General features: G+C 45.3%; 1 protein-coding gene and 1 long non-coding RNA gene across 7 annotated transcripts in view; one reads left to right on the forward strand and one right to left on the reverse strand.

Moving 5' to 3' along the window:
* Positions 1–5658: 5658 nt before the first annotated feature.
* On the forward strand, positions 5659–6927 carry LOC138849370 (uncharacterized). The gene is made up of 2 exons (XR_011388143.1): positions 5659–5858; positions 6601–6927. It is a non-coding gene; the product is annotated as an uncharacterized lncRNA (long non-coding RNA).
* A 3037-nt stretch (positions 6928–9964) lies between these two features.
* GTF2H1 (general transcription factor IIH subunit 1) overlaps positions 9965–23269 on the reverse strand; it is a 41553-nt gene continuing 28248 nt past the window's right edge. For 3 of the 6 annotated variants that reach the window (XM_070072665.1, XM_070072658.1, XM_070072659.1), the window contains 7 exons: positions 20635–20723; positions 20139–20256; positions 15991–16081; positions 15427–15542; positions 13148–13240; positions 11104–11244; positions 9965–10993 (listed from right to left, as the gene is read on the reverse strand). In XM_070072665.1, coding sequence (XP_069928766.1) covers positions 11152–11244; positions 13148–13240; positions 15427–15542; positions 15991–16081; positions 20139–20256; positions 20635–20723 — 600 coding nt within the window. In that variant the 3' untranslated portion in view covers positions 9965–10993; positions 11104–11151. The remainder of the gene's footprint in view (positions 10994–11103; positions 11245–13147; positions 13241–15426; positions 15543–15990; positions 16082–20138; positions 20257–20634; positions 20724–23269) is intronic. The other 3 variants (XM_051834002.2, XM_002721364.5, XM_070072662.1) reach the window with 2 other exon arrangements.

Consider the following 23269-nt stretch of genomic DNA (forward strand, 5'->3'; position numbering starts at 1 on the left):
CTATGACACCAGTGTCCTAAGTGGGTGCCCGTCTGATCCAGCTCCCTGCTAATGGTCTGGGAAAAGCAGCAGAGGATGGTCCAAGTGCTTGGGCCCTGCCACCCAGGTGGGAGACCCAGATGGAAGTCCTGGCTCCTGGCTTCAACCGCTTGGGGAGTGAATCAGCAGCTGGAAGACTACTTTTTCTCTGTTTCTCCCTATTTCTCTGTAACTCTGTCTTGCAAATAAATAAAAGAAAAAAAAAAGTAAGAGGGACCTTTGACACCACCTGCTTCCCAGCCTGCAGGGCTGGGACAGGTGAGGACCCAGCTGCTTGCCCTGAGGCTAAGACATGAGCACCCTTTGTAGCTGTCAATTACCAGCCCCTCCCATATCCTCAGCCTGCTTTCAAAGCAGCAGGAGCAAGGTGCAAAGGAAGGGAGGGGAGGGAGGTGGTGATGCCATTCTAGTCCGCACAGTCTGTGGGTAGCATCTTGCAAGGGCAAGCTGACACTGGCAGGAGCATTTCTGCATTCCTTCTGCACACAACACTGATTTCTGGAGGCTTGCACTGCACTGCAGAGTCCTGGCAGCTTCTGTTCCAGCTTGGGACCAGGTGGCCGGAGAGGAACACAGGTCCCAGTGTTTCCAAAGTCTTTTCTGATCACGCAGCACTTGCCAGCTGTCCCTCAGCAGTAGTAGAGTTGCCATTGTCACAATGTTTGCCATTCCCAAATGGCACCTATATCATTACTTAACACTTAAAAAAAACCACAAAGATCTATTTTATGTATTCAAAAGGCACAGTTACAGAGAGAGAGGAGAGAGAGAGATCAGAGAGATCTTCCACCTCTAGTTCCTCCCCAGATGACCACATTGGCAGGGCCAGGTTGAAGCCAGGGACTTGGAACTCCATCCAGGTCTCGATGTGGGTGGCAGGGGCCCAGGTACTTGAGTCATCTTCTACCACTTTCCCAGGTACATTAGCAGGGAGGTAGACTGGAAATGGAGCAGCCGAAACTTGAACCAATGCACACATGGAATGCCAACATCCCAGGCAGCAGCTTCATCTGCGGTGCCACAGTGCTGGCCCCAACACTTTCCTTCCCTCCTTCCTTCCCCCCCACCCCCCCCTTTTTTTTTTTTTTAAGATTTACCTATTTATTTGAAAGGCAGAGCTACAGAGAGGCAGAGGCAGAGGAGAGAGAGAGAGAGGTCTTCCATCTGCTGGTTCACTCCAGCTGGAGCTGAGCTGATCCGCAGCCAGGAGCCAGGAGCTTTCTCTGGGACTCCCACGTGGGTGCAGGGACCTGAGGACTCAGGATGTCTTCCACTGGCACCCCACCCCCCAGGCCATACCAGAAAGCTGGATCGGCCATTTGGAGAGTGAATGCGGGGAGAAAACAAGACAACAAAGACCCTTTGAAATCTTCCCAGGGCCTACAGCTTAATGAATGCATGATGGCACCAATAACAGAACTGGAGCTGGTGCACCTCCCTGGTGGCTTGGATCCAGGAAGCTGTCTGCTCGATGGACCTCAGGAGAATGAAGCAGTGAGTCCACCTCAGAGCTGTCTGTGCTTGTCAGTATGTGGCCTGATCCTGCCTCCATTATTTATGGCAGGCAGAAGAAAAAGTTCCAGCTGCAGGAGCAGGCTGCAGACAGCGAGAGTGTTCGGGGAGAGGTCATCTCCCACTGCACAGACGGTGCGTGCATTCCAGCGTCGACCAAGAACCTTGCCTCTCCACTTCCAAGTCATTTCCCCTCTCTGAGCCTCGGTTCATTCTGAAGCTCCACGAGGGCACGGACTCTCTCCTATCAGCCAGGAGAGTGCTTTTCAAGACTATGCAGCTCTGGAAGGTGAGGGCTGGAGTCGATGGAAGCATAGTGCCTAACTGTTGAATGAATTATCTGCATGAAGTACGAACATGGCATGGCACACATCTGACAATAAGATCTAATAGATGTTCCTTTCTTTCCCTTGTTCTCTCTCAGTGTTGGTACTGCATTTCAGCCTGAGTCAGCCAGCTTCCAGCTGCAGCCGGGCAGGGGTGAACAATAAATGATAGGAAAACTAGTGAATGCCCGTTTGTGCCAGATCCTAGTCTGCATCTCTTTAAGATTTATTAATTGGAAAGAACAACAGAGAGAGAAGGAGAGACAGAGAGAGCTCTTCAATCTGCTGGTTCATTCCCCAAATGCCTGCAACAGCTGGGGCTCGGTCAGGCTGAAGTCAGGAACCTGGGAACTCCTTCCGGGTCTTGCATGTGGGCCACAGGGACCCAAGGTGCATTAGCAGGCAGGTGGATTGGGAGCAGAACAGCAGGGACTTGAGCTGGCACTCCAATATGGGCTTCACCTGCTGCGCTGCAGGGCCTGCCTCCAGGCCCTCTTCTAAGCAGTTACACTTATTAGCGAATTCAGTCTTCGCAATAAATCTAATACTCTTACTGTGCCCATTTTATAAATGAAGAAGCTCATGTATGGAGATTAAGGAGTCACATGGTTATTAGGTGGCAGGGTGGGGATTTGAACCCAGACAGCTCAACTGTGGCGTCTGCACGTTTAAAAGACCTGCACGGATCTATTCACATGACACATCAAGTGGGTGACTTTTGTGTTTTTAAGGAAATTCCTCTTTCCCAAGTCCTAGCTGTGATATGTGGCACTACCATCTACAGTATGTATAGTGGCGCTGGCTGGAGCCCGTGAGGAACTCTGCTTTGAAGAGAAACCTCTTGCACGTATCTGATCAAGTTTCAAGGCTGCTCTCCTTCCAACTCAGCAGGTTCGCAATGGCTTCTTTTCCTTCCTTTTTAAAAAGACTTATTTGAAAGAGCCAGAGAGAAAAGAGAGAGAGTGAGAATCTTCCATCAATGGTTTACTCCCCAGATGGCTTCAACAGCCAGGGCTGGGCCAGGCTGAAGCCAGGAGCCACGAGCCTCTTCCAGGCATCCCACGAGTGGCAGGAGAACCAAGCACTTGGGTCATTCTCCGCTGATTTTCCCAGGCCATTACCTGGGAGCTGGATCGGAAGTGGAACAGCTGGGACACGAACCAGCACCCATATGGGATACTGGCACTGCAGGAGGCAGCTTTATCCACTATGCCCTAACACTGAACTGTATGGCTTCTTCTTTTACCTCCAGTTTCATTCCAGCCTCTCCAATTTTAGCAAATGGCTAAAATAGCACATGCTTCTCTTCCCATTCTCACCGCAAACATTCTGCCCCCTAAATAACAAACATAAAATCCAAAATGGAACATTAATTTCAAAAGGATTCTGGATTCTAATTTTCAGTATTCTCTTACTTGAAGCTGACATTTGAACCAGATTTTACATATTACACTCTAGGCAAAAAGGAAGGCAACATTCTTCTTATGTCCCTGAGTGGAATTTATTTCATAAATACTGCAATTGCAGGTGTGAAATGCCATAAGCAATTTGTTTTTTAAAACCTCAAAATGCTCCTAAGTTGGAGAATGCAGGAGACCACAAAAAAACAAAAAGTGACTAATAATAAATCAAAACTCAAGATTTGGGCAGGTTTTTGGGGAGAACATAAAAACCCCGAATAAAGCACTTGCATGCTCCGTTGAGGGAGTTTTCTGCTTGTGTTTCTAAGGGTAAGCAAGGAAACCAAGGTGCAGCAGTGCTCCACTGCGCGGCTCAGCGGAGCCTGCCTGAGGATGTTACAGCCAAGGTGGCACTTGGCACCTGCTGGACTCGGCGCCAGGCCTCTCTCTCATGTACCCCAGGCCCATCTTGTAGACGAAGAAACAGAGGTGCAGATGAATTGTTCAAGATCACAGAGCAGTGAGTGATGCAGCTGAGATTCAAACCCAAACAGCTTCGGTCCTAAGTCTGTGCTGTGTTCCACAGCTCGGCTGTCCCACGTCTCTGCTGCGGAGGAGTCAGGCCGGCCCGAAAGCCCACTGGAACACTCCGCTGCATTCTAAACGTGGGGCTGAAGGTTCCAGGTGAGAGGGACCTGGCTGGCACAGGGAGAACACTAGGACCTGCAGCGGCCCAGGCCAAACTTGTTCTCACACACAACCAACCAGCTGCCAGAAACAGCATACTAATGGCCGAAAGCCACAGGCACTGGACTTAGTAAGGACTACCAATGGATTCTTTAGGGAGCTGAGCTCCTTGGTCAACATGGCTCTTACAGTGCAGTCAAGTGTGTGGGTACCGCTGTCAGGAAAACCTCAGGCTGCAGGCTGGAAAAAGAATTTGAGTGCACAGAAAAATGCTCAGGAGTAAACGCACAGAGCACTAGCTCAGCAGAGTGGGGCTTGGGGACAAGGGAACAGCGACATTTTCTATTTTATATATTTCAGCTCTACACAAATCTTCAAGAAAACAGGAATTCTACTTTATAAAATTTTAAAATTATCTTTTTTTGAAATATTTGAAAGGCAGAGCTGCAGAGTGGCAGAGGCAGAGAAAGAGAGGTCTTCCACCTGCTGGTTCACTCTCCAAGTGGCAGTAATGGCAGGAGCTGGGCTGATCCAAAGCCAGGTGCTTCTTTCGTGTCTTCTACACAGGTGCAGGGGCCCAAGGACTCGGGCCATCTTCTGCTTTCCCAGGCCATAGCAGAGAAATGGATCACAAGTGGAACAGCCAGGACTCGAAGCAGCACTCATATGGGATGATGGCACTGCAGGGTGCAGCTCTACCTGCTATGCCACAGCCAGCCCCTAACTTACCCTTTTTGAAGTTTTATTTCAAAAGCAGAGTGACAGAGAGGGAGGGACAGATAGAGATCCTCCAACTGCTGATTCATTGCCTGTATGTTCACAATAGCCTGGGTAGGGCCAGGTTGAAGCCAGGAGACCAGAACCCAGTTTGGGTCTCCCATGTGGGCAGCAGGAATCCTATCACTTGGGCCACTGTCTGCTGCCGTCTCCAGAGCATCAGTTGGAAGCTGAGCAGTGGGGACTCGAACAGCTGTCCAATATATGATACAGTGTCTCCAAGCAGCAGCTTAACCTTCTGTGCCACAATGCCTGCCTCACTTTACAATAATTTCTTTCAAAACACTGGGGGCTGGCATTGTGGCACAGTGGGTTAAGTAAGCTGCCATTATAACGCTGGCATCTCACACAAAAGTACCAGTTGGATGGGGAGAGACAGGGAAGGAAAAGGAGATAGAGATCTTTCATCTACTGGTTCGCTCCCTAAATGCCCACAACAGCCAGGTATGGGCCAGGTCAAAGCCAGGAGCCAGAAACTTCATCCAGGTCTCCAGTGCGGTGGCAAGGACTCAAGTACTTTGGGCCATTATCTGTTGCCTTCCCAGGCACATTAGCAGGGAGCTGGATTGGAAGTGGAGTAGCTGGGGTTCACCAGCACTCAAATGGAGGATACAGGTGTCCTAAGAGGCAGCTTAATCTCCTGTGCCACAGCACAGGCCCCTACAGTAATTTTAAAAGTGGGTATTAGTGGGCAATAATACTGTATTTGACATCTCCTCCCCTTTATTTTAAAGAAAGAGGGATAGGGAGATGCAGGAAGAGGAAGATGGATCTTTCATCCACCTGTTCACTCCCCAAATGCCTGCAACAGCCAGAACCCAATTTGGGTCTCTAACATGGGCAGCAAGAATGCAAGAACTTGAGCTGTCATCTGCGGGCTGCCAGGGCACGCATCAGCAGGGAGTAGGTGGGAAGCAGGGCAGCCAAGACTTGGACGAGGCACTGACATGGGACGCAGACATCCAAAGCACCGATCCAGCTGCAGTGCCACACCAGTCCCTGCCACCCCCTTTCTGTTGCTCCTGTAGCTGCTTGGACTGGAGAGTTTAGAGTAAGGAGAGGCCTTTGGATCCCAGCACCTAGTGAACATGAATCTGACGAGGGCGAGTCCAGTGAGGTAAGGATGCATCTCTGTGACTATAATGAACATTTGGGTGTCTTGCTGTTCAGTCTTGTTCACCTTTTAAGATTTTCTTTTACCTAATTTATTTGAGAGGCAGAAAAAATTCTTCTATCTGTGGGCTCACACCTCAAATGCTCACAACAGCTGCGATTGGGTCATGCTGGAGCCAGGAGCTAGACATTCAGTCCAGTCTCCACGTGGGTGGCAAGGAGCCCACTACTTGCTGCTACCTGGGGTGCACGGCAGCAGCGAGCTGGAATGCAGAGCAGAAGCAGGACCTGAACCACACCCCGGTTCAGTGGTGATCTACACACTGTGCCCAATGCCTTCCCCCACGTGTGTTTGCCTTTCACGTAACTGCTGAGAGCAGGGTTTAAGCCTACCATCTTGCCATTTATTTCTGTCATCAGAGCTGGGTAAAAATTTAAGCCAGATTGATATCACACTTCAATTTCAGTCCACTCCTGGTATCAGCCCCCACCCCTGCCACAGCAGCCTGCTGGTGTTGGTTTTTCATGCTCACTCTGCTGGGGTGGGTACAGGAGCTGGGCCTCTGACTCCAACTCAACAGCTCCGATGCCATGATCACCATTAGGTATTATGGGTTCTGTGAAGTACTCTATGCAAGCAGAGTTCTCTGGTTAGTTGGGAAACCATTTAGTCTCTCTTAAAACTTCAATATGCATCCAAATAAGGGAACACGGTACACACTGAGGGCGAATCACTCCTTCACCAGGTCTAGGCAATGCTCCAGTACTGGACAATCTGACAGCTGAAAATAACTGCGACTTCCCTGGCCTCAAGAACTGGGAGAACAGCTGAGTCTTGAAGAAGCTAAATTGGGAAAGGGCAGAGGTAATCCTGAGGAATCCCATGTACGTCTTGACGCTGCAGACAGCAAATCTAAGTTTGAAATGGGCAGCTGCCATCCCAGGGCACTGCCAGCATGAGAGATGGGGAAGGCACCAATAGGAAAGGACTTTCTGGATTAAACTCTTGGGCTGCACAAGTGGGTTACCCTTCTAGGCAGATATTAAAACATTCTTCTGTTTTCCAGATTGAAGTGGTTATCACCAGGTTTTTTGTAGTCTAAGGCTAAAGCAGACAAACACCACCGATGCTACTCTTCTAGCCAGAAGGAACGTTCTCCAGGGCAGGACATGCTTCCGTCAAATATATTAAAATAACTGTATTTTGCAGTCCTCTGGGATCTTGGGACCTACTAGACAGACTAATTTCCATAATGTGATTTGTGACAAATGAAGCACAGAGCAGAATCAGAGGCAGGAATGGTACAGCAATCAAATGAAAAACGGGGCAATGGAGTGCCGGGCTGGGTAGGAAACAGAGACATCTCAATCACTCAGGCAGCGGAGAAGCCTCAGCAATTGAGAATAACTGGAGGCCTCTGCCACTAACCTGGGTAACTTATTTAACCTTGGAATCATCTCTAATCTGTCAACCAACCTGTGGTATCCACCTGCTTTGCCAGTGGTTGGGAATGAAGTGAGGCAGTGGGGAATGCTTGGCACAGGGCTGGTCTGGGGCAGCCCTCACCCACCAGTGGCTGTTATTTCCTTAAAGGGAAGGCAGGGAGCCGCTGATACAGCTACTGAAGTTCATTTGTAAAGGGCTCCATGGCTCACGGGTTTCACCAATGCACGCTGGACGCGGTACGGGAGGCTCGCTCGTGAAAGCGCCCTGAATTCCCGACTCCTCAGAGTGGGCACGTGCACCTCAGGGATGAACGCCTTTACTCAGCCCCCTCTTTTCTCCTGACCAGAACCTATTTTAATCTGGATATGATTTCCAGTCTGGATTATGCCAATGGGATTCTGGGTTCTGGACTCCCAAACTGTCAGAACTTTGTATTTTAAACAATAAACACCTTCTCCCCTCAAAAAATTTGTTGGCTCAAAATTTCTGGCCAGATCCCTCAGGGCTTACGGGTTACGCCTGAATTTCTGCCCTTAGAATACAAGGCTATCCACATCCTGAATTAAATCCATTTTCCTAACCTCCAATCTAACAAATTCTTCCTGTTCCCCTAACACATCAGGGTCTTTCAAACCCCCGCACCTCCTTATGCTTTCCCCTCCCTCAATCTCGAACAAATGACTATCCTGCCAATCCTATTCTACTTTCAAGGCTCAGCTGCAATGCTACCATTCTAAATAAAGCCCACTTCAATGCCCCCAAATTCTTTTCTTCCTTCAGGCTCAATTATATGTATCTTTTTTTTTTTTAAACATTCATTTATTTATTTGAAAGGCAGAGTTGGAGGGACGGGGAGAGGAACAGAGAGACAGAGAAACAGAGAGAGAGAGAGATTGATTGATTGATTCCATCCTCTGGTTCACTACTCAAATGGCTCCGACAGCTGAAGCAAGGAGCCTGGAACTTCATCTGGGTCTCCCACATGGGTGGCAGAGGCCCAAGTACTTGGAACATCTTTGCTCTCCCAGGCACATAAACAGGAAGGTGATCAGGCAGAGCAGCTGGGACTTGAATAAAGGCTCGTAAGGGACGGCACTCATAAAGGATTGTTGTGCCACACTGCCAGCCCCTGTATCATTTAATCTTTTTTTTTTTTTTTTTTTTTTTTTTAATTTATTTTAAAGGCAGAGTTAGAGAGAGGCAGAGGAAGACAAAGAGAGGTCTTCCATCTGCTGGTTCACTCCCCAGAAGGCTGCAATGGTCAGAGTTGTGCAGATCCAAAGCCAGGAGCCAGGAGCCTCCTCCAGGTCTCCCATGCAGGTGCAGGGGCTCAAGGACTTGGGCCATCTTCTACTGCCTTCCCAGGCCACAGCAGAGAGCTGGATTGGAAGTGGAGCATCCACAACCTGAACTGGTACCCATATGGGATGCCGGCAGACCGGAGCTTTAAAACGCTTTGCCAGAGCGCCAGCCCCATATCATTTAATCTTAGTACTCAACAGAACATTTTATTTATGTCTGCTTCTCCCACTAGACATACTTTTTAATTTCAGATCTTTTTTTCTAGCTGCTCCACTGCTGCTAGGAGTAATTGCAGTAGTCCTAATGCAGTGGAAAGCACTTTGTGGAACTGGAAGGTGTAAAGGATTCAACTACGGCTGGTCTGATCTGCAGAAGAAAAAGCAAGAATGAGGCAGAAAATGACATGGGCTCTATTCCTTTTTCCAGTTCAACATCGCAGGTTTTGACTTGTAACCACTGTATGAAGAATTAACAGCTTGTAAGATACCTTAAAAAAAGAATGAGTACGGGTGAGCATTTAACCCAGTGGTTGTGACACCCATGTCCTGGAGGCTGGCACTGTGGCACAATTAAGCCACTGTCTATGGTGCCAGCTTCCCATACGGGCACCGGTTTGTGTCCCAGCTGCTCCACTTCCGAGCTAGCTTCCTGATAATGTGCCTGGGAAAGCAGCAAAAAATGGCTCAAGTCCTTGGGCCCCTGTGCCTTCATGGGAGATCCAGATGAAGCTCTGATCCTTGGCTTTGGCCTGGCCCAGCCACGGCCACTGCAGCCTTTTGGGGAGTGAAACAGCAGATGGAAGATTGACGTCTCTTTACCTGGCCCCCCTTCCTTCTCTAACTCTGCCTTTCAAATAAGTAAATGAAACCTTGAAAAAAAAATGTCCATGTCCCACCTCAGAGTGCCAGAGTTTGAAACTCCAGTTTCCTGCTAAAGCCGACCCTGGGAGGCAGGGGTGATGGCCCCCGTGAGACCTGGATTGAGCTTCCAGCAATTGGCTTCAGCTGTAGATACCCAGGGAGTGAACCAGTGGATAGGAACCTTTAAAATTTAAACTAAGAATGAGTAGTCCTTGAGCAGCTCACCCATGTAAATACCACATATAATGAGGTTGACAAGATCTGCTACAGTTCAGAGTATCTATAAAAAGTTTTACTTTTTTGTGTAAATTTTAATACAAGATGTTAAAGTCTTAGATAACTGAGTTGATCCTGTTAGGAACAAAATACGGCATGGATTCCAGAACAAGAATATATGAGTAGGTGTGTATGTATGTAAATGTGTATGCGTGCACGTGTGTTCAGTCGCTATGCAGTGATGATCAATTTGCCAAGGACAGTAAGATACTGCAGAAAAGGATATATGAGAAACATCTTTTATTTCTTCTAAAGAGGTGAAAATAAGTAAGATTTCTTATATTTTTCACTCATAAGATTTTAAACTCTTAAAAATGCAATTTCTTCTTTCAAAGCACATGCCATCTTTAAAAAAAAACTTAGCAATGTACATTTGCACTCAAAGAAAAACATGCAGCGTTATTGTCTTCTGACAAAAGTCTGCATATAAACCCCACGCAGCTTTCACATGTTCCCTCTTTATTATTTAGGGCCTCAAGACCACCAACATTCAGTGCAATATTTATCGATTCTTATTTCCCTAGGAAACACAGGACCAATGATGTCTTCTGACTACAACTGTTTCTGGATGGCTGAGCAACAGTCTCCCTCTGATTTAAAGCACCCTCTTTTTAACTTGCAGATGTAAGGTACAACTAGAAGTCAGAGAAACTTGAGGATCCAAGGGGAGGAAGGAGGAGAAATACTTTAGGTCTACCCTGTGCCATAAACTTAGGAAAACAATTTACACAGAAAAAAAAACCACAAAACAAAAAAAACCTCAGATTTTATCAATGCACCCTTTAAAAAAGTATTTTTAAATTTCTGAAAGCAGCTTAATGTGAATCAAAAGCAGTTCCTGAGTAACTGCAGTAAACAGTCTTTTAAAATATATATATGTACACATATATATGTACACATACATACATACATATATATATATTAGCAACCTAGCTCATTTTGGTTCTGCCTTAATTTACCTCCCCAGCATTTAGTTGAATCAGTCCCTTTCTTCTTGTCAGCTCCCCATGTGCAAGTACAATAGCATCAGCTCTGGGAGTCGGCAGAGTGCAGATGTTTCTTGTCACTCTGTGTGGTCATCTGCATGTCTACTAGGCCAGGTTTCCAGAGTCACTGCAGGTCACATTTCTCTTCGATCTCACATCACATGTGACAGCCATGGACTCCTCACGTTTTCTTCATTAGACGCCGAGACTGCCACGTGTGGAGCTTGTTGTAGGCTGTCTGCAGCATCTCTTCTATGTGGCTCACCAACTGAAAAACAAAAACACAGCGGGACACTCAACCGCTGGGCCAAGGCAGGGGAAGTTCCTGCTTCTGACCGGACTCTGGCAAGTACATCAGAGTGTGGTTTCCACACTCACCTGCAGTGCCCAGTCCACAAGGCACTGTGCAAGCCCCCTGCAAAGGCGCTAGCAGTCACATTCTGTACGGGAAGATACGCTGATGTGCAGGAAAGAGGCTGGAAGCTCACCCGCAATGTCTGCCCTGTCACCCAGCAGCAACTGGACAACATCAAAGCAGTCATTGGCCTCTGTGCCCATTTCTTCTGTCAAATGGGGCGGCAGGGGCCAAACTCAGTTGGTGATTTCTAGATTTAAACACTGTTAAAGCTCATTAAGGCAAGAATGGTGGCAACAACAGAACTTTTAACAGAGCATCTGAAAAATGCTGTACTCCCCTAAAGATTCTGAATCAGCAGGTCCAGGATGAGACCGGGGAATCTTTTTTATTTATTTATTGATTTATTTGCAGGAAAGGGGGAGAGAAGGGAAGAGAGAATCCATGTATTGGTTCACTCTCCAAATGGCCACAATGACTAAGCAGATGGCAGGAACCTCATTATCTGAGCCAATGACTGCCTCCTAGGGCCTGGAAGAGTAGGAGCTGGGAATTAAACACAGGCATCCTAAAGTGGGACACAGACATCTCACTGCTAGGCCAATCACTTGTTGTCCCAGGGATCTTTTGGCTTTTCAAAAGTGTCTTCAGTTAATTCTTCTGCACAATTTTATGGAGTCCTTTTCTGTTTTCTTAATAGTTTTTTCCAGCTCCAACCTGACAAGATGTCAATGTAACTTAGTCGATTACCTACTACCTGGATGGTTTCAAGGCTTTGGATAATGGACTACATCACATCTTAGATCAAGACTACAGAACTGAGCAGAGATCTGTCCCGGTCATGGGCATAACTGAAGTCAACAGGATCACAATGACTCCTGAAGTAGAGTATCTCTAAAATACCTATTTTCTTGGTGGTGGATAATGTTTACATCGTTAGAAATCTTTATAAAGGGCTGGCGCTGTGGCTCACTAGGCTAATCCTCTGCCTGCGGCACTGGCACCCCGGGTTCTAGTCCCGATTGGGGTGCCGGTTCCGTCCTGGTTGCTCCTCTTTCAGTCTAGCTCTCTGCTGTGGCCTGGGAAGGCAGTGGAGGATGGCCCATGTGCTTGGGCCCTGCACCCGCATGGGAGACCCCCCACCCCCACAAAAGAAGTCTTTATAAAGTCTTTAGGTCAGTTCTGGGAGGATGGAGAACACGAAGTCCTTGATTATTTTTTTTTAAGCTTGTCAATGACCAAGATAAAAGCAGTCCAGAGTTAAAAGAGCCCTCTTACTTGCCACATCTATTGTTATAATGTCTGGACAGTATAATAATTATGGCTCGATGGGCTGTGGCTCTACTGAATCAACTGGAAGAGATCAAAAAAAGGGAGACGAACACCTGAAGAGTGCTGACACCACAGCCTCCTGCACGGCTGTACATGGCTCCTCGTCACCACAGAGCTACAGGCACATCGCAGCTACAGCCAACTGAGGAGGCCCACAAGCCAGAATCTATCTGTCACCCTTGCCTGTTTGGGGAGACATGGGCAAGCTTCTTTTCTAAGTAATGCTGTTTTGTATTCTGAGAAAATTCACTTAGAACATTAGGGAAGAGACACAAAACTGTACTGGTGATGATTTTCTGCTTTTGATTTTCCTCAATATTAATCAAGGCAGCTGGAAGCCAGACACAACCTAAGAAATGGTCAGTTTACTGTCAGGGCAATTCTACTTTTCCCCACGTTGACAGGTTTGCTATCAAGTTTTTCCAATTTAATGGTACACATTTTTAAGAACATATACATAGGCTCTAAAATCTATAAATAAAAGGATAGAGGTGATTATCACAACTGTCTGGTCAGTTATGACCTCTAGAGAGAGGGGAGTGGTGTGCAATTGGAAACAATTGTCACTCAACAGTAACAATCTACTGCTATTCCTGATTGGTGAGTATTTAGCATTTTATTAAAACAAAAACAAAAACAAAAAACTCCAAGCAGCAAAAAACAAAGTATCTACTCACTCAGATTAAAGCAGTTAATTTTACTATAAACAGAAAGAAAATCAGATTGTTGTCTTACATTTGTGCTTAAATACTGTCTTCGAATTTTTTCTTGGAATGGGCAGAGCTTTGTAACCTGGAATCGTTCCAAATTACTTTTCATTTTTATTACCTAAAAAAGATGAAAAACAATTATAGAAATTTCTCAAGAGAACCTGTAAGAACCAAGACAAAAACACTACTTTCCACATAGGAAGGTTATGTTTTAAAAAGGGCTGGTGCTGTGGGATAGTGGGCAAAGTTGCTGCCTGCAGCACTGGCATCCTACACTGGCACCAGTTCAAGTCCCAGCTGCTCCACTTCTGATCCAGCTTCCTGCTAATGAGCCTGGGAAAGCAACAGAAGGTGGCCCAAGTGCTTGGGTCCTTGCACCTGCGTGGGAGACCTGGAAGAAGCTCTTGGCTTCCGATTAGCCCAGCTCCGGCTGTTGCAGCCATTTGGGGAGCAAACCAGCAGATGAAAATCTCACTCTCTGTGACTCTGCCTTTCACATAAAAAAAAAAATCTTTAAAAAAATTTATACCATTTCTACTTTTTCTACTTTAGTGACAGAGGAATATCTCTGTTCTTAGGTATTTATATACACTGTTAATTACTTCCTTAAATTCCTAATTGATGAATTTCTAAATCAAAACACTCCATAAAAGGTAATATTACTAGCAGTGGAAGGTTCTCAGCAATCTGGCCAACAATGATTTTAAGTTTTTTGTTCTTTTACAAATTAATAAGTACAAACGGTCTTTCACTGTAGTTTTAATTATTTATTAATGGGTCTGAAAATTTCCTCTTATACTTACTGGGCCACTAGCATTTTTTTTAAGAAAAGATTTATTTGAAAGGAAGAATTACAGAGAAAGGGAGAGGGAAACAGATACCTTTCTTCCATTGGTTCACTCCCAAATGGCCCCAACAGTGGGGGTTGGGTCAGGCAGGAGCCAGGAGCCTGGAACCTCTTCTGGGTTGCCCATGTGGGCATCTTTTTTTTTTTTTTTTGACAGGCAGAGTGGACAGTGAGAGAGAGGGACAGAGAGAAAGGTCTTCCTTTTTTCCATTGGTTCACCCCCAATGGCCGCTACAGCCAGTGCGCTGCACCGATCCGAAGCCAGGAGCCAGGTGCTTCTCCTGGTCTCCCACGCAGGTGCAGGGCCCAAGCACTTGGGCCATCCTCCACTGCACTCCCGGGTCACAGCAGAGAGCTGGACAGGAAGAGGAGCAACTAGGACAGAATCTGGCGCCCCAACCAGGACTAGAATTCGGTGTGCCGGCGCCGAAGGCAGAGGATTAGGCTATTGAGCTACGGAGCCAGCTGGCGCATCTTATGCTGCTCTACAAGGATTATTAGCAGGGAGGCTGGATGGGAAGTGGAATAGCTGGGACTTCAACAGGCACTCACAAGGGAGGCCAGCATTGCAGGCAGCAGCTTAAGCCATTGCCATCATGCTGGGCCCGTCACTAGCAGTCTTAGTGAGTTGCCTAATCTTCTGCCTTCTGTTATTAACGAGATAGTTATCTTTCCCTGTTTGTAAGAATAATCCACAAAGTAAAGCTGTTGCTACAATTAATGTATAAATATCTTACCATTTATCAACAGCCCTCTTTGTTTTAAATATTATTTGAGAGGCAGAGATGGAGAGTGAACTCATCTACTGACCTTCCCCACAATGGCTACGGCCAGGCCAGGCCAGGGCTGAAGCTAGGAGCAAGGAGCTCAATGAGGGTCTCTTACGTGGGTGGTAGGAATGCGACTACTTCATGACCATCACCACTGCTTCCCATGGACTGCATTAGCAGTTAAATGGAATCTGAAGCCAGAGCCAAGACTCAAAGCAAGGCACTAAAATACAGAATGAGTATCTCAACCAGCACCAACTGCCAGATCAAATGGTTCCCCATGTCAATCATCCTTTATTTGGTTAAAAGGATTTTAGTGTTTATAGTTAGTGCTATATTTGTTGCTGAGTCCTCAATTTGGATTTCTGTACCCTTAAAAAATTCCAAATCACCTTACTAATGTGATTGTATTTTAATTATTCATACAATGGCTGGAGATTAAGTCCAAGTTTTAAGTTATATTAGTTATGCAACTGGTCTAGGTCTCAATTTTCTCATCTATGAAATGAGTATGATCAACACTTACTCCATAAAGATCTTGTGAGGCTTAAATGAAATAACGTATATAAAAGTAGGTACCCCAGTGGCTGGCCCATACTCAACACTCAATATAATTTGGTGATTTCAAATTAACACCTCACTAAGTTGCTAGCACAACAGCTGGCTGTACTTAGAATTAGTTCCAACCTTTTCTTCTAGGAATGGTGTATTAACAGGAAAACAGGACCAGAAATGCCGCAGAAGTTCTCCAACAGCCACATACAAGTGTTTCAATTCAGACTGAATATCATTTGGCACCATCTCTGCAAAAGAAGGAAGACATCCACAAGATAAAACCTATTTCCATACATGTATAGTCTCTGGAAAAACAACTAATCCGAGAATAAATCTGAACATGTGCTTTTGACCAATGCCAAACCAGGATGTGTTATTCTGAGAAATGGTTTTGTGGCTGAGGGAGATCACATAATTAAAAATTATATGGGATTCTGGAGGGACTTTCAGATTTCCCCTTTATTCTAAGAGGTAGGGAAACAGGCTTTTAGTATGATGTTAGGAAGACTAGCAATATGTCATATGTTTATAATAGTAAGAAAATTCTGAAACCTAAACTCTCATCTAGATGTTTTAGAATCTGAGTCTACAAGACAACCATCTCTGAAACATCCCAAAGGAAAACCAACAGAACATGAGCGCTCCACCTACGTTGCTCTTCAGAGCTCACTGAAGCAGAGGGATAGCAGTACATACGGTTTATGGCTTGCTGTGTCCCTCCTTGCATAAGTGCTCCTCCGGGTGACAATGCTGTAATGGTACAACTGGCAGCACCACTTGAGAGAACCTGAAAGAAACAAAGACATACAGATTGGTTTTCCTCCTTACTGCTGCTTTTTTTAAATTTCAGCTTTACGCCAAAAGGTGAAGTAGAACATCTATTCCTGTATAAACACATCCTTTACAGCAGGGGTGGGAAACATCTGGCTTGTTGGCTGTAGAAGGCCCATGAAATCATCGCAATGACAACGGCAAGCAGGACAAGAAATTCAGTAAATTTACAGAAGGCTAATCTTTGTAACAGTAATTACTTTTGAAAAAGATTTATTATTTATTTGAAAGGCAGAGTTACAGAGAGAGAGGGAGAGACACAGATCTTTCATCTGCTGGTTCACTCTCCAAATGGCCACAACAGCCAGGGCTGGGCCAGGCCAAAGCCAGGAACTTGAAACTTCATCTGGATCTCCTATGTGGGTGGCAGAAGCCCAAATACTGGGGATATCTTCTACTGCAGGTTAATTTTTTTTTTAAAAAAAGACTTTATTTATGTATTTGAGATGCATAGTTACAGAATGAGGGAACGAGAAAGAAAAAGGTCTTCTATCCACTGGTTCACTCCCCAAATTGCCCCCAACAGCTAGAGCTGGGCTGATTTGAAGCCAGGAGCCAGGAGCTTCTAATGTCTCCCACGTGGGTACAGGGCCCAAGCGCTTGGGCCATCTTCCACTGCTTTCCTAGGCCATAAACAGAGAGCTGGATTGGAAGAGATGTAGCTGGGACATGAACTGGCACCCATTTGGAATGCTAGTGACACAGGTGGAGGCTTGGCCTACTACGCCACTGCGTAGGTTCCCATGTAGGTTAATTTTCAAATTAATAATTTTTATGTCCTGCGAATAATGTTACAAATATCCAAAAGATGGGCCGGTGCTGCAGGGCAGTGTGGGTAAGCTGCCATTTTTCATGCTTGATTCCATATCAGAACACCAGTTTGCATCCTGGCTGCTCTGCTTCTGATCTAGCTCCCTGTTAATGTGCTTGAGAAAGCAGTGGCCCAAATAGTTGTGACTTCAGATGGCCCAGCCTCAACTGTTGCAGCCATTTGGGCAGTGAATCAGCGGGTGGAAGATCTGTCATTCTGCCTTTCAAATAAATAAATCTTTAATAAATACATAGGTTATCTGTAGTTTCACCTTTCAGAGATTTTCTTACCTGTGATCAACTGCAGTAAAAAAAATTTTAAGTGGAAAAGTCCAGAAACAAATAATTCCTAAGTTTTAAATTCTGTGTCATTTTTAGTAGTATGATATACTCTTATGTTGTCTCACTCCATCCTCTAGGACAAAACAAGCCTTTGTTAACTAATCTACAGGCTACCCACCTTTTATTAACACAGTAGCTGTCTCAATGATCAGATCAAACTGTCATGTTATTGCAGGGCTAATGTTCAAGTTTTACTTAATAATAAAGTACAAGAGTAGTGATGCTGGCAATTTAGATATCCCAAAGAGAAGCCACAATGTGTTTCTTCTAGTCTAAGTGAAAATGTGAAAGCTCTTGACTTAGTAACGGAAGAAAAAAAAATTGTATGCTGAAGTTAGTAAGATCTGTGTTAAGAATGAATTTTAAAAGGTGAAGAAGGGGAGCTGGCACTGTGGTGTAGTAGGTAAAGGTGCCGCCTGCAGTGCCAGCATCCCATATGGGTGCTGGTTAGAGTCCTGACTGCTCCATTTCCAATCCAGCTCTCTGAGATGGCCCGGGAAAGCAGTAGAAGATGGCCCAAGTACTTGGGCCCCTGCACCCACGTGGGAGACTTGGAGGAAGCTCCTGGCTGCTCCATTTCCAATCCAGCTCTCTGTTATGGCCTGAGAAAGCACTGAAGATAGCTCAAGTGCTTGGGTACCTGCACCCAGAAGAAGCTCCTGGCTCCTGATGGGTCCAGCTCCAGCTGTTGCGGCCATTTGGAAGTGAACCAGCAGAAGGAAGCTCTTTCTCCCCCTCTCCCCCTTTGTAACTCTTTCAATAAATAAATAAATCTTAAAAAAAAAATAGTGAGGAAAGAAAACACAATTCATGTTATGTGAGGTGTTGTGGTACATCATGGGATCCCCAAATCCTGTATCAGAGTACCTGGTTCAAACCTGGTTCTATCACTTCTGATCCAGTTTCCTGCTACTGTGTCTAGGAGGCAGCAGAGGATGACTCAAGTAACTGAGTCCCTGTCACCAATGAAGGAGACTAGGATGGAGTTCCTGGCTCCTGGTTGTTTGGACATCTGGGGAGTGAACCAGCAAACAGAAGATCTATGTCTCTTACCCTGCTACTCTCAAATAAATTAAAAAAAATAAATTCCAATCTTCTAAAAATCCTTATTTTTTTTAAAAATTTTATTTGTAAGTCAGTTACAGAGAGAGAGAGAGAGAGGGAGAGATAGGAGATCTTCCATCTGCTGGTTTACTCCTGAAATGGCCACAGCAGCCAAGCCAAAGCCAGGAATAGGAGCTTCATCCTGGTCTCCCATATGGGTGTGGGGACCCAAGGACCTGGGCCATCCTCCACTGCTTTCCCAGGTGAATTAGCAGGGAGCTGGATTGAAAGCAGAACAGCCAGGACTTGAATAAGCACCCCAACGAGATGATGGCATTGCAGATGGCGGCTTCACCTGCTAAGACAGCCAGATGGCCATGCCACAATGCCCCCCACCCCCAGCCCACCCCTTTCATTTTTATTCTAAAGGCAGAGACAGACAGAAAAAAAGACCTTCCATCTACAGGTTCACTCATCAGATGTCCACAATAGAGGGTAGGACCAGGCCGCAACGACGAGCCCAGAACTTAATCAGGGTCTCCCACATGGTTGGCAGGAAACCAAAGCACTTGAGCTGTCATTTGATGCCTCCAAGGGTGGGCATTAATCAGGTACTGGAACTAGAAGTGCAGCTGGGACTCAAACCCAGGCACACTGATACACGAACAGGGTTGTCTTTCTTTTTTTTTTTAAAGATTTATTTATTTTTTGAAAGGCAGAGTTACAGAGGGGCAGAAGCAGAGAGAGAGAAGGAGGTCTTCCATTAGCTGGCTCACTCCCCAGAGGGCCACAATGGCTGCAGCTGGGCCGACCTGAAGGCAGGAGCCAGGAGCCTCCTCCAGACCTCCCATGCAAGCCTAGGGGCCCAAGGACTTGGGCCATCCTCCTCTGCCCTTCCAGGCCATAGCAGAGAGCTAGATCAGAAGTGGAGCAGCTGGGACCTGAACCGGCACCCAAAAGATGCTAGCACTGCAGGTGGCAGCTTCATCTTCTAAGCCATAGCACTGGCCCCCGACAAGGGTCTTCTAAGCAGTGTCTTAACCACTGTGTAAAATGTCCATCTCTATGTCAGTCTTGCTGTTGCAACTCAAACTGTCAAAGTTACACTACAGTGCATAGTAATTTCACTATTAAGATGGAAAATGCATTACATTAAACAGCCTAATACTATCTGTGGCTTGAAGTATCCACTTCAGGTCTTAGAACCTAACCCTTTGGATAAGTAAGATTTTCTCAATAAATGAGTATATGGAAGTAAAAAATGAGCAACCAAAAAACTCATTACCCTGTTTTATATTACTATCTTTTCTTCAGATGGCACTTGAACATGAAAAACACCTTTTCTCCCTACTTCTTGAATTTTTCTCAATGTATTTAGCAGAAATACGTCTTTAAGCACACTTGTAAGTGGTACAGCTCAATCTGGCTGTATTCATCAAATGACGAAGGAACTGTGGGAATGCTGTTCTTTAAACTGCACAAGGGGCCGGCACTGTGACACAGTAGGTTAATCCCCTGCCTGCTGTGCCAGCATCCCATATGGGCACTGGTTCTAGTCCCGGCTGCTCCTTTTCTGATCTGGTTCTCAGCTCTTGCCTGGGAAAGCAGTAGAAGATGGCTCAAGTCCTTGGGCTCCCGCACCCCGCTGTGGGAGACTCAGAAGAAGCTCCTGGCTTCAGATCGGCCCAGCTCCCGACACTGTAGCCATTTGGGGAGTGAACCAGCGGATGGAAGACCTTTCTGTCTTTCCCTGTCTGTGGCTCCACCTCTCAAATAAAATCTTTAAATAAAATAAATATACTGTACAAGTCACCTACCTGAGTTAACCTAGGTGTATAAGCTTCCATTTCTTGCCTAATACTTTGAAAAGAATTAATAATGTCCTGACTTGTTGCATACTGTAGTGACTGGATTGGAGTCGGACCATGATAATACCTGAAGGTTAGCAGAGAAGAAATAATTAATTACAAAGAGTAAAAGAGTGCAAACATCTGTATTTCAAACATTTTAGCGACCAATACAATATTCCCCCTCAACGCAAAAATTACACTACAGTTAAGATCTCAATAAAATAAAACTTAATTCTCTCAAAGTCAATATTAAAACAGAACAAGAATCCAAAACTTATTTTCTTACTTTAATCATCTGGATGCCTCCCCAAGATGTACAGAGTGAATTTTTCAGGAAAAAGGCTATCCTACTTTTACAGTAACAAATCGATTAAAATGTGTTTCACTTGCTGTATATTTTCTACACTGGATTAGTTTAGTTAACCACTCTGTTTCAAGTTAATTTAGTAACAATAGGACTTACCTATCAGACTTCTTAAGGTTTAGTGCAATTGTTTTTACAGAATTATTTTTTCCCAAGTCTTCATATTCAATGGATTCTTGTAACTTTGCCTATAATGATTAACAGAACAGTTTTTATTTTGTAACTTATGTAAGTAATGAACATGATTGAAAAATAAAACTGTACATAGAGAAAAAGTTTTCTCATCATGAGCTTCACTTTCTAGAGATGACTCTTAAAAACAGTTGAACCAATTTTCTCACCAACCATTTACATATAGTACCTGTTTTCCTATATTCTGATACTAAGTCATTATTAAATCTCTAATTTTTATCAGTCTGGTAGGTAAAAGTTACCTCCCCGCCAGTGAATTATCTGGTCATGCTTTCAATTGGATAATTTTTTAAAAATTCTAGGTGCTGTAAACACTTTCCTAGTTTGGTAAAATTTTCTTGGTTTTAATGATTAAAAAAAATCCTAATTCACCTTTTTTGCTTATCACAGTTTAAATTTTGCTTAAATCTTAGATACACTCAGAATTTATTTGGGAGTAAGCAGTAGGTAGGAAGTCTGAGTTGATTTTTACTATTTATTTTTTGAAATGATTATTTAAAAAAGATTTATTTCTTTTTTTGAAAATCAGAGTTACAAAGAGGGAGAACCACAGAATAATCTTCCACTCAATGTCAATGGTTCACTCCCAATGGCTGTAACTGTCATGGCTGGGACAGGCTGAAGCCAGGAGCCAGATACTTTATTCAGATTTCCCACATGGGTGCAGAGACCCAAGCACTTGGGACATACTCTGCTGCTTTTCCCAGGACATTATCAGGATCAAAAGTGCAGCAGCTGGGACAAGAACTGGTGCCCATTTAGGATGCTGGCATCACAGGTGGCGGCATTACCCACTATGCTGCAAAATACTGACCAATAACTAAATTATTAGTTTTTTTAAGATTTTATTTATTTGAATAATTTCAGGAGGGAGAGGGAGAGAGAGAGAGAAGGGAGAGAGAAGAGAGAGGGAGAGGAGGCGTAGAGAGGGAGGGAGAGGGGTCGTCCATCTGCTGGTTCACTCCCCAAACGGCTGCAACTGCCAGAGTTGCGATGACTTGAAGCCAAAAGCTAGGAGCTTCCTCTGGGTCTCCCACGTGGGTGCAGGGGCCCAAGGACCTGGGCCATCCTATGTTGCTTTCCCAGGCACATTAGCAGGGAAGCTGGATTGGAAGTGGAGAAGTGGGGACTTGAACCAGCGCCCATATGTAATGCTGGCACTGCAGGCTGGGGCTTTAACCTGCTGTGCCACAGCACTGGCCCCTAATTAGTTAACACCATTTATGGTTTTGAAATGTCATATGTGTGATATATACTTAATTTCCCATGTTTTTGGGCTTACTTCTGACTTTGTTTTTATTAATCCTTTTCTCCTATGTTAGTAGTAAATTGCCCAAGTTTCTCAAAATAAAAGGCAATGCCTATAAAGATTAAACAAACTATGTAAACATTTTTTTTTTAGCAAAGCAAGATTTATTTGTCAGAAACCTCCTGCCACAGCAGCCGGGGGGGGGGGGGTCCAAGGAAGGGAGACCCCATAAACATTTTTAAAAATCAGTTCTATACCATTTATTGTCTATATGGTTATGAAATTCATCTTTAACTACCAAGACTAGAATCAGAACATGTATATTATTAAATATATCTCAAAAAAGGTTAATTTGACAGCTTAGTACTTTATTTACATACTTGAGAGTTAGAAAGACAAAGAGAGGGAGAAAAATCTTTCTGTTGGTTCAATCCCCAAGTGCCAGCAATAGCTGGTGCCTGGTCAGATTTAAGTTGGGAGGCAAGAACTCAACCCATTTCTCCCCTGGGGGTGACAAGGACCCAAGTACTTGAGCCTTCTCCTGTTGTCTGCACATCAGGAGGACACTAGAATTGGAACTGGAACTAGGACTCAAACCCAGGCATTCTTATTTGGGAAATCGGCATCCCAAAAGGCATCTTAAAAGCTATGTTAAGGGGCTAGCATTGTGGTTTAGCAGATAAAGCATAAAGCCACCACCTTCAATGCCAGCATCCCATACAGACAGCAGTTCAGGTCCCAGTTGCTCCACTTCTGATCCAGTTCCCTGCTAATGGCTAGGAAGAAACAGCAGAGGATGGCCCAAGAGCCTGTGCCCCTGCCGGCGCCACGGCTCACTAGGCTAATCCTCCGCCTTGCGGCGCCGGCACACCGGGTTCTAGTCCCGGTTGGGGCACTGGATTCTGTCCCGGTTGCCCCTCTTCCAGTCCAGTCCTCTGCTATGGCCTTGGGCCCTGCACCCCATGGGAGCGTGCCGGCCGCGGCGGCCATTGGAGGGTGAACCAACGGCAAAAGGAAGACCTTTCTCTCTGTCTCTCTCTCACTGTCCACTCTGCCTGTCAAAAAAAAAAAAAAAAAAAAAAAAAAAAAAAAAGAGCCTGTGCCCCTAACACCTACGTGAGAGACTGGATGGAATTCTAGGCTCCTGGCTGCGGCCTGGCCCAGCACAGCTCATTGGAATCATCTGGGGATTAAACTAGCAGAAGGAAACTCTGTCTCTCTTCCTCTAGTGTAACTCTTGCCTTTAAAATACATAAATTAAAAAAAAAATTCAGAGGGGCTGGCATTGTGGCA

The sequence above is a fragment of the Oryctolagus cuniculus genome, chromosome 1 (genome assembly GCF_964237555.1).
Source record: "Oryctolagus cuniculus chromosome 1, mOryCun1.1, whole genome shotgun sequence".
In the NCBI taxonomy this organism is placed as follows: domain Eukaryota; kingdom Metazoa; phylum Chordata; class Mammalia; order Lagomorpha; family Leporidae; genus Oryctolagus; species Oryctolagus cuniculus.